The sequence below is a fragment of the Monopterus albus genome, unplaced genomic scaffold, assembly GCF_001952655.1.
Source record: "Monopterus albus unplaced genomic scaffold, M_albus_1.0 scaffold235.1, whole genome shotgun sequence".
NCBI classification, from domain to species: Eukaryota; Metazoa; Chordata; class Actinopteri; order Synbranchiformes; family Synbranchidae; genus Monopterus; species Monopterus albus.
The window spans coordinates 1,252,216-1,263,614 of NW_018128115.1; the positions used below are offsets into that span (position 1 = coordinate 1,252,216).

Below are 11,399 nucleotides of genomic sequence, written 5' to 3' on the forward strand. Positions count from 1 at the left end.
TGTGCCTGGTTAGTGGCTGTTTGTTGTGTGGAGTGTCTCGTGGTTCGGTTGTGTCACCGTGAGGCAGCTTCACTGTGATTGGCTCCGTCACGGGGACTTGACCTCGGTAATACTTTATCACACATTCCGCCCTTTACACCGCTGCATTTAAAACAACCACACATCCTGACCCAAACCTTAACCGGCCCAGTTACCTGCGAAATACTTGATGTGTCCTACTGGTCTTTGGATGTGGGTAGACTGGGAACACGGGACTAACATAACGCACAGCAGAAACAGGTACATGAACTATTTCTGTGAATACCAGGTGTCCACTGAACGACTGGATTAACGTTGGCGACCCACTGGGCAAAGTGGGAAACTAACGGAGTCTCCAGAGCCAAGGGCGTAGCTTTGGCGTTCCAGGGACACCTTTGGTCAGGTGACCAAGATGAACAGCTTGGCTCTCCATCACCTTTCTCATACATGACGAGCAGAGCAGCTGTAAACTACAGAGAAGAAACCACACAGTGGATGATCACGTATGAGCTGACCCCTTACAAACACTGGTCTGTCCTTCTGTCTGTCTGTCTGGGACCTCGACTGCATCATGATGTTCTTTCTGTGGCCGGTGCCATTTAAATTCAATGTGGACCTAACTATGAGACAAAAGACGTGACGTGATAGATTTATAGGAGAAAATGAGTAATCAGCTGTAATTTCACATGTCACCTGAGATCCTGTCCTCAGTCTGTTGACTGGGACAAAATGACTGAGTCATTTCTTTAAATCATGTTAAAAACCTCTTGGGTTTTTTCACTGTGTTTGTTCGGCTACAGTAAAGTGACTAACATGTGTTGGACTAGTTACAGCTAATTAATCTTTAATATTTCTGTGTTGATTCAGTATCAGCTCTGCTGATTTCAAAGAAGTGAAATGTTTGGACTGATGACTAAACAGCTAAACTCAGCTCTTACTTACATTTTGGTGCGTGTTTAAAAGCCTTTACACTCAAAGATACCTCAGAATTGTTTATTCTTAGCTTTGCTGAAATGAACATTTTAAGCTCAGAACAAACTTTTTGAGGTATCTTTCAGAGTGTGGAGGTGATTTTTGCAGAGTACACCTGACGTGCACCTTGGGTGCAGCCTTTTTGAATTGTTTAAAATTGACCCGATGTATTAACGTCCTTTGGGAGACATTTCCAACCACGGTAATAAAGTTGTTTAATAAAATGTGTCTGAGCAACAATCACAAATTAGCTACAGACATGTAAACCCTGATGTTTAAAACTGTCCAGAGGGGACAAACAGTTTGTGTCCAGGATGTGAGGGGTCTGCAATGATCCTCTCTGTTCTCCTTCTGACCCGTTAGGTGTCCAGGTCCTCCTCGGAGGGCAGGCTGGCACCGATGGTCCTTTTACTTTAGTGTCTCCGGGACACAAACTTGTAAAAATACCTGACAAAGTGCTACAACGCCTGCATTTGTAAAGTATAGATAACGAACACAACACACCCTGAATGTAAAATGGAGCCTATATGAAATGAACTGGTTTCATCACAGCAGCAACGATGTTGCTGAGAGTAATGTAAAATAATGAACTTGCAGTGGAGGAAGTACTCACATCCTTTACTTAAGTAAAAGTAACAATACAACGAGGTAAAAATACTTTGTTACAAGTCCTGCATTCAACATGTTAAGTATTAGCATCAAAGTATATTTAAAGTACTAAAATACTCACTATGCAGAATGGCACATTTAAAATTAGTTTCATCACTTACAGCTTCATTATAGGGCGTCATTTATTTAAAGCTGATATACGTGCACCTACTTTAATGTTTGTATTTGAAGACTTTTTGCAGCTCAGTGACCTTCATTGTCTCATTAGGGTTAGTTCTCTACAGAATGTTATGTAATCATAGAATTATTGAAACCTCTAAATAATAAGAGAGAAAATGTCATCAATTGAAATCTGAAGCTCAATTTGCTTTTCTAAACATTACAATGCATTTCTGTGTCTGCTGGGATTGTTTTGTATGCGTGTGTTTGTCATTTTAAAACAAATCGCTGTCATGAACAACGTGCCACGTACTGTGCATGACAGCAGTTGTGTAGTCGCCGTCCTCTGAGGTCTTTTAGGAGCGGCTGAAGCCGCCTCTGCTAAGATTCAGCTCAGAGCTGTGCATGAGAAATGAATGTGTGAGTGTGAAATATTCAGGAAGTCCTGGCTGAATGTTTAAGTAGAGGTCTGTGATGTTTTTATGGAAACTGAGGACAGAAATAACATCACTGATGGAGGAAACAGCCTGACCAGATCGAGTCTTTTACAAAGGTCATAGTGTTCAGTCCATGTGTATATTGAATAATATGCTATGGTTCTATAGCCAAAGGTTGTGTAGCAGTGGATCCCACCCCCATCCCTCCCTGTGCTGCTGGAAACCACTGTGTTTGTGTCTGTGAGCTGATGTTTGTCCTGTTGCGTCCAGACTGAATATGAATAACAAAACACTGTGTGTCCCTGCAACATTAAATACGTTCACACTGTCATTATAGCTTCCTGGTTCACATATGATCGTGGTCAGAAATGACAGTTGTGATTCTTTGTTTTATACTGAGAACACGATCATTAATTCTGGTATTCATCAGTCTTTGTGTTTTACACACACCCCCAGGACGTTCAGTGAACATCCAGTGTCATTCCCCACCAACCCCGTCCAGAGACTAACAATGTGGTGTCCTCACTGTCATGTGTGTGAGTCCAGACCCTGGTCCAGCTCATCGCTCTGTGTCGTAGACCTCCACTGTTGTCCACCAGCTATTAAACCCCCCAGTGAGCCGCACCGCTCAACACGTTGCTCTGTGCAGCGAGGAGCTGGTGGAGAACAGTGTGACCAGAGCAGAGATCAGTGACTTTCTTACTTCTGAGCCTGTAAAATGCTCTTAGCCTTTGGAAGTGTGCATTCCTGTCATGTATAAAACATGGCATTTAAGTGTTTCTGCCACGTGACCTACTGAGAACACAGTCTAACCTACAGTACTGGTTTCTGTGCTCAGATACCAATTTTGTGCTGGGGAACGCTCAGATCGTGGACTGGCCCATCGTCTACAGCAATGATGGCTTCTGTAAACTGTCAGGGTACCATCGAGCCGAGGTCATGCAGAAAAGCAGCACCTGCAGGTACGACGCCACACACACACACACACACACACACACACACACACGCTTTGAGTGGGCTGCAATGCATAGAAAAGCGCTGAACAAGTATAAGACCATTTACAGACAGTTGTTGGCAGCCGATTGTCGTCCCGTGTGTTTGTGACTGTTTCCTCCTCCAGCTTCATGACCGTGTGTGACTGTTTCCTCCTCCAGCTTCATGTACGGAGAGCTGACCGACAAGGAGACGACTGATAAGGTTCGACAGACTTTCGAGAACTACGAGATGAACTCATTTGAGATTCTGATGTACAAGAAAAATCGTGAGTACTTTGGTTGTTGACTTTGGTTGTATGTGTCATGTGCTTCACACTAAAGGTGTTTGATTTGAACTGAATCCTCAAAAAGCTAGAACCTCAATGAACTCGAGACCCAGACAGATGCTGACAGCTGGTGGACTCAGTCAAAGAGAGAGATAACGTAGCAGATCAGCCAGTTAGTGCGACTTTCTTTACGATTTTTCTGCACTCCGTATTTTGTGTTTCCATAAACAGGCTGACAACACCACGCTGAGCAAAACAGCTATATCTGTTTTCATTGTTGTTGTTAATATTGTGGTTTTCCTTGTTTTCTTCACTTTAGTCATGTTAAGGTCACGTGACCAGCGACTGCACTGGCACGTTTGTAATGTGTTTTGTTGCAGGGCATCTCTGTTCTCTCTGGAAATGGCAACAGAAATGCAGTAGAAGATAAACCCACCTGCAGGTTGTCCTGGAGTGCAGCTTTATACTGAAGACAAGGCCTCAGGCATTTGTTCTCAGCTTGCACATAAAGTGTGTGTGGCTCTAAATGTGTTCTTAGTTTGCCTATTTCTGCTAGCAGACTTTCAGTGTTGCCTTCGTTATCATTTCTGTAGATGAAACTTTCCTGCAGATGAAAACTAAATATGTTTCGGGGGGGTCTATTATGTTCGGTATCTGATCTCAGACACACGTCCTCATGAACAGGTGGTGTTCATCAGTCTGAAACAAGCGGCATGTTTGTGTAGTCAGTTTGGTGAATCCAACCCTACGAACAGACGTCACAGAAAAGTCAGAAGAGGAGGGTGAATTTGTTCGTCCACGAGGCCCATTGTCAGTAGTTAGAAGTTTATTTGTGTGTCGGAGCTCACGTGACTTACTGTACAGATGACTGAGATCCGTTGTGCGGACAAACAGCCATCTGCACGGGGTGGTCGAGGTTTCAGCCCATTTCAGTTTGGCAGGCCAAATGGCAGACTGCCTATCCCAACTTACTGTGGCTCCGTGTGCCAAGTAAACAAAATGCACCGTGCACCACCAGCACTGAAAACAGCATAAAGTAAGAAACACTTATAGAGGCCGAATCCCAAGGGACCGCCGTTAAATATAGTTACTGTAGTGCAGCAGCTCCGCCAGGCCCGGCCGTTAGATCACCAGCTGGTAGAGAATCAACATCAGGATTTTAAAGGGGTTCCTGCTCCTGCCCTATAATCAGCAGCACACCAGCCCAGTCAAATGAATCACAGTCAGGGGAAACATTAGATTGCCCTAAAGACACTGTTAACCTGAACCAACCAATGGCAGACTGGATTCAGCCTGAATTATATGAAGCTGTGGGCGCAGTCTCAGAGCCCAGAATAAATGTAGCACTGCAGCGAAACAGTCCAGAAGTCAAACTGCAGTAACTGTCGGACGAGAGTTTTTACTTTGGTTCCCTTGATGACGTGGTCGATTGTGTCTGGGAGGATCATCAGACTGATTCCCTGTCTGTCTGTGCTGCAGGGATGCCGGTTTGGTTTTTCGTAAAGATCGCTCCAATCAGGAATGAGCAGGACAAAGTTGTCCTGTTTCTCTGCACCTTCAGTGACATCACTGCCTTCAAGCAGCCAATTGAGGACGAGACTTCCAAAGGTGTGTGTTGTACCGATGCACTGTGAGAAAGCCCAGGTCCTAAGTACAAGGTATAAGACTCGGGTGTCCCCATCAGCTTCTGAGTTTAGTCTTAGTCCTGAGATCAGACGTCCATGTTAGTTTAGTCACACTGAGCCAACTTTGGTCTTTTTATTGTCAGTCACTTTTTAGACGAGTAAAACTCTGGATAACTTAGTCAAAGAAAACCATTTTGATCAGTGAGAATGTTTGATGCTTTAGCTTTTTCGTCTTGTGAACATTTCTTACCAGTCGTAGTAAATTCTACTTGTGTGTCTGTTTCTTGGATGGAGCTGCCTTTGTTATGCAAAAGCAATTTCACGGTAAAGACGAGACAAAGAGTCAGCGTTTAAGTCAAACTTCAGTATTTTGTGTGCTTTTATTTCATCGTTCCAGCTGGGTCACAACAGCCAGGCTCAGACCAGTTTGTCACTAGATACAGCACAGGTTTGTCCCGTTAGCCACTCAGTTTGATGTGAAATCATCACTCAGCGATGTCTCATCTGTCCTGAGGCCTCAGACTGTGACGCTGTCGTTCTTTCTTATTGCCAGGGTGGAGTAAATTTGCCCGCCTGACCCGAGCGTTAACCAGCAGTCGAGGAGTTCTTCAGCAGCTCGCTCCAGCGGTCCATAAAGGGGAAAACGTCCACAAACACTCGAGACTGGCAGAGGTAAGACTGTTTCTCCTCCTACGGGAACCTGCTGGGAGATCTTTCTGTCTGTGATCGTTATGTGTTGGAGGTTAAGTCTGACAGTTCTGGTAGCGAACCCGTCCAGTAATAACACCTGGTGAAGGTGAAATCTGGTCTTTCAAGGCCAAACTACACCTTGTGGTCTCCGGTTTCATTAGAGAGCTCGTAAGCAGTGATGGGACTCACTGGCTCTCGTGGTCACCTGTTTAAACTGTTACAGTCAGATTTACGGTGCGTTTTAAGTCTCATACATACGAGTACTGAGAGACTGGTGGGCTTTTAGACACAGATGTGACAACAGTGAGGTTTCTTTAGGAGACTTCTGTGTCCTGTCTCTTTGGCTTTCATGAGGGGTTTTAGGGAAACTCCTCCAACCCTGCTTTACTCTACTTTCTGTAACTTGATGACACAAACCAGGTGTCTTGTTTACACATTAAAAATGTCTGATTCCTGCCGAGAGCGGACTGAGACTTGGTTACTACATGTAAACACACTGAGCGAGTGAAGTAAATATTGCTGGCTGTGTCCTCGTATTCTTCCATTTGAACCTTCCCTCTGCCTTGTTGAAGTAAAGACTCTTTTCATAAGTCCTTGGCGTTGTTAAACAGAGGCCGTGGACTCGGACATCCCGAGGTGAACAGCAGAGGTTCTGTCCAGGTGGCCGCATCTGTGTCCCGCACTAGTTGAAAGTCTTTCCTCTGGTGTTAGATGGTCTGCTCTAGCCTGCAGGAGCTGAGACAAAGTAATGGAATGAGTACAGCTTGAAACAAGACTGAACTGAAGTGCACACAAAGACTCTCCTGGATGTTGGTGTCTTTTATGGCTCAAGATAAGAAGCACGTTTGACTGAGCTGCTTTAAACTGCTGTGAAACAAAGCCAACAGCTGAGAGCAGCTCTGGCATCCTGTCTTCCTGTTGTTAGGCAGCGTGCTCAGATGAGCGGAGAGATGGATCAGTTGTTGTTGTTTACTGATGACCTGCTTTCAGACTGAGCCCCCCCCACTGTCCTCGCCTGCCACCAGAGCTCCTGCACGTCCTTAACAGCCCTCATTTCATTTCATTTCCTTTATTTAAGGCTTAGAAAAGCTGGGAATATGACTACAAAGAGGAGCAGCTTCAGTCGGAGCATCGTTAGCTTCTGTAATGTGACGTGGGACGGCTCGTCATTGCTCCAGGTGTCTGATCAAACTGTAGGGACCTGATCTGAATGCTAAACGGTGAATGTGACAGTGTTGGCTCCCTAAGAGAAGCGCTGCCTTTGCACAGTCTGCCTTTTCATTAAGGCCATTAACAGATGGAGCAGGCTTCCTTAGAAGATGGAAAAATGTGTGGATTTCCATATTTGATGTTGTGATTTTAAGCGATCGGTCTAGTCAACAGCAACCGGAGGCAGACGTAGAGTCTGAGATGGTGTTGGATGTAGTTTGTGTTTCTGTTTGGATCTGTGATTGGATTTGTGCTCTTTGTAAAATTTGTTTGACTTATTTTGTTAGTATTTGTGTCTACCTGTCCAGTCTGCTGAGGAGGTGGGAGAAGCTAATCAATCCCAGTAAGCACATGAGCCGTCGAGGTACCAGTGTGCTGTAGGTCCTACCAACAGTCCAAACATATTAATTTTACTGTCATAGAGGTTTAATAAAACTGCAACTGAGAAACGGAAACCAGAGAATTTTAACATCTCTTATCAAGTAGTTGCAGATTAAGTTTCCGTCAGTCGATTTCTCTATTGATCAACCACTTGTTGCAGCTCAGCTCATTTTAAAACACAGAGCTTATAAACGGCGCTGCGAGGCTGTGGCATCTGAAAACCGTGATTTGATGCTGCCACATTTGAAGACGTATGTCCTGACTCCTGGTGTTCAGCTAGCCGAGTCGTTAGTCTAATTTTGTTCATTTGTTTTCCATATGGTAGTGTTTCTCTTTTTCTGGTTGGCCGGCGGAGCGCTGGGGTCTCTGGATCGTTACACAGCTGGAGAACACCTATTTGTTTGCTGAGGGACCCGGGTCTATTTTCAGTCCCACAACTGACAGATGATCAAATTTGTTGTGCAACCTGAGCGCTCGTAAACACAGTGACAGTTAGCTCTCCAGTTATTGGTCCATATTCTTCAGTCCTGTGACACCTGACACTGGGGGGGGACACGATCACCTCATTATATTATATTAAACTGTTATATCAGCTGCTTGTCTGTCAGAGTAAATAAATATGTGAGGAGCAGCGCTGTACCTGCTGCTGGGCAGTGCTAGGCCAGTTTACCGTGTGAGGAAATGGGCTGATAAAGGCTTACTTTATTTCTCAGTTAATTCATAGATTGTTTATTTATTTATTGGTTAATTATTTTGTCTATCAAATCAAGACCAAGCACCTCAACACCACAGACTCAATGCTGGTGCTGGTCGACCGACCTGGAGGACCAGAGAAGACCTGTCTGCTCCTCCTCCTCATTATGATTTGTTAAATTCTTTAAACGTAAGATTCTCTAAATTGCTTTTGTTCGACCAACAATTGGGTTGTTGGTGTCACGAACCCAAAGATATTGAATTAACTATCCTATAGAAAAGAATAGTAAATCCTCATGTTTAAAAAGCTGGGACCAGAGAACAACATTTTTTATTCAAAAAAGTTTTGTAGAAACTAACTGAGTAATCAACAAAATTGTTTCAGCTCTAGAAAATATATTTCAGCACCGTCCTGTCTTAAATGTATTATTCAGCTTAAGTTCAGGGACAGTTAAAGGTAGAGTTGGCGATCCGGGAAAAACCAGCAAGAGGAAGCTGGATTCTGAAAGTAACCAACCGGAGAAATCCCACCCTTTTGTTCTGACTCTTCCAAAACACAACGTGCACTGCAACATGCGCTGCATGCCTACTACTACAGATTTCAGGAAACTAACAAATGTCCCCCAAACAAAACAAAACCCATAATTACCTGTCCAGCAGTAATACGTCCACAAGCAACTACGCCACCTGGTGGGAGACTCGTGGTTCGCCCAAGGACAGAGTAGGAAGTAGGTTGACAGGCAGGTAGGCCGTCCAGTGGTTTTGCTTGGGATGAGTAAAATTAGCCAGGCGTTTTTCAGCCCCGTTGTTGCCATGGATGACAGACTATTTTTCCTTGATGGTGTCAGTGCGTTTAATGTGTTCACTGCCATTGGGATGAAAATAGAATTTCAAGATATGTAACAAAAAAGCTTCTGGAAGGAATCGCCAACCCTGCCCTTAAAAGAAGGACAAGGTCACATTTTTATGCCTCGGTTTTTGCTCTATTGATCTCCTCCATGTGTCTTTATGGTGCTTTGTGTAAAATTAATAGAGTTGGTTTAGAAAAAATGTCCTGGTTCCATTAAAATAAAAACCAAATAACTTTGTGGTGTGTTTAACATACACTCCTGTTGTCTCTCTAATTGTCCAAATGAATCAAAATAAAATGTGTTAACCAGTGTCCCTCAGGCCTCAGCATCGTGCCGACGTGTTGCTGTTAAGTTCTTCACCTGGTTCTCAACCGTCCCTCCACTAACTGCAGAGATAATTACTGTTGGCTCTAATGAATTAATCCATCATCGGTGATTCGCTGGGCAAACGCTGTTTCTACCCTACTCCAGTTTTTACAGTGCTTTATGAAAGTGAATGGACCAATTTCCTACTGAAAGCAGGCGCAGTTCAAACACTGTTTACTGTATTTTGGCTCAGGTTCTGCAGCTGGGTTCGGACATCTTGCCTCAGTACAAACAGGAAACCCCGAAAACGCCGCCACACATCATCCTGCACTACTGCCTCTTCAAGACCACGTGGGACTGGGTCATTCTCATCCTCACCTTCTACACCGCCATCATGGTTCCCTACAACGTCTCCTTCAAGACCAAGCAGAGCAACGTCACCTGGCTGGTGGTCGACAGCATCGTGGACATCATCTTCCTTGTCGACATTGTCCTCAACTTCCACACCACCTTCGTTGGCCCGGCCGGAGAGGTCATCTCTGACCCGAAACTCATCCGCATGAACTATGTCAAGACCTGGTTTGTCATCGACCTGCTGTCCTGCCTGCCTTACGATGTCATCAACGCCTTTGAGAACGTTGACGAGGTCAGTGGACCTTTATTAATGTGCTAAATTTAAACAACATGGGAAAGGAAACGAGTAACATGCAATGCATACAAGGTGCATCGTCAAGGACCGAATCATTTGATGTGCATTAGTTTCTTGAGTCTTATAAGCACTGTCATCTCCCTCACTTGCATCTTTTCCTTGTGTCTTTGTCCTGCCCACAGGAGAAACGGTGACACAGTATTAGTCTGGGTCTCCACTCAGGAGGATGTTGAGGGTCTGGACCTCCTAGAATTTTAATTTAAAACCTTGGACTAGAATAAAAAGTACCTAACTCTTTATTATGGAGCAGTTAACAGTACAACAGTAATTCATAAATCACAGCTTCTACCTTTTATTGTTTATCTCAAGGGTAGGGGGTCGTCTTCTTCACTTAGGTCAGATGACCTTCCATTAATGGAAAAAAATTTAGTAAGTTAGTAATCCATGATGATGATTGTGTGAAGATTAATTTGCCTGAAGTTTGTCTTGATTGTATTTAGCTAATTTTAGTGTCATTATTCAGGCGTAGTGATTTCAGGTAAAACGATTTTCCCTGTGTGTTCGAATGATCTTGAATCGTGTTCCACTTAAGAAAGAATCTGTTTGGGTGAGTCTTGGGCCCAGCATGTACATCTGAACGGGGATTATTAATAGACTCTTTTCTTCATTCACTGACCTTTGCATTGAGCTGGTGGTTGTGTTTAGGTGTAACAAGATGCTGGTTTCTTTCAGCCACAGTCCGTCCAACTGAGCCATGAAATGAAAGCTGATGCAGTGTGGCTGCAGCATGTGGCCCCTATGACTCTAATTAGGGTGATGGAGTGGAGTGTTTTGTATTCACCCACTGCCTCCACAGCATGTAATGACTTTCTATAAAGAAGGGGAGAAAGGTCGCGCCTACATGTCAAACGCTGAATTTCCAGTGTAGCTGTAAGAATGGCTGTCTCCGGTGCTGTGTTCAGAGCAGATGTTAGAAAAGGTGGAGAGGAGTCCTCTTTGAACAGCCACCCAGTTTATCTTCAGCTGTTGTAAGAAGAGCTCAGAGCACAGGAGTCTGTTACAGGTCTGTTTAAAGATGGACGACACCGTGCTGAGCTCGTCCACTGGCACTCAGCTGTTCAACATGGGCAGCACTACGCAGTCTGGAGTGGGCTCGTGTCTGGTAGAGGCTTGATCTAACTAAATAAAACATTTCCTGTGCGTTTGTGTTTTCCCCAAAAGATGTTTGGAAAAACGTTGGCACTCGTGGTAGTGAAACAGTTTTCTAGTCAATTCCCTGAATCTCTTTAAGGAACAACAAACTCTGCACTGATGTTTTTCCTTTGAGACGGACGGCTTGACTTAAATAGCACTGTAGCTTTGGTCTTAAAACACTATGTATGTGGGATTAGGTCTTGGTAGCTCCAGCGGTTCCTCCTCTCCACAGCAGCCCTGAGGCTCTTCTGTCGTAATGTGACCACTTCTGACATAATGCACCGCTCTCATAACACACACCAGAGTTCAGCTGAGACCTTTGTGAAGCTCTGGGTGTCCCACTAA

The 11,399-nt window shown here is 44.3% G+C and overlaps 1 protein-coding gene across 1 annotated transcript in view; it reads left to right on the top strand.

The window, feature by feature from the left end:
• Window positions 1-2,051: 2,051 nt before the first annotated feature.
• LOC109971817 (potassium voltage-gated channel subfamily H member 1-like) overlaps window positions 2,052-11,399 on the top strand; it is a 34,887-nt gene continuing 25,539 nt past the window's right edge. The window contains exons 1-6 of the mRNA XM_020620303.1: window positions 2,052-2,067; window positions 3,034-3,157; window positions 3,350-3,456; window positions 4,936-5,064; window positions 5,635-5,753; window positions 9,465-9,857. Coding sequence (XP_020475959.1) covers window positions 2,052-2,067; window positions 3,034-3,157; window positions 3,350-3,456; window positions 4,936-5,064; window positions 5,635-5,753; window positions 9,465-9,857 — 888 coding nt within the window. The remainder of the gene's footprint in view (window positions 2,068-3,033; window positions 3,158-3,349; window positions 3,457-4,935; window positions 5,065-5,634; window positions 5,754-9,464; window positions 9,858-11,399) is intronic.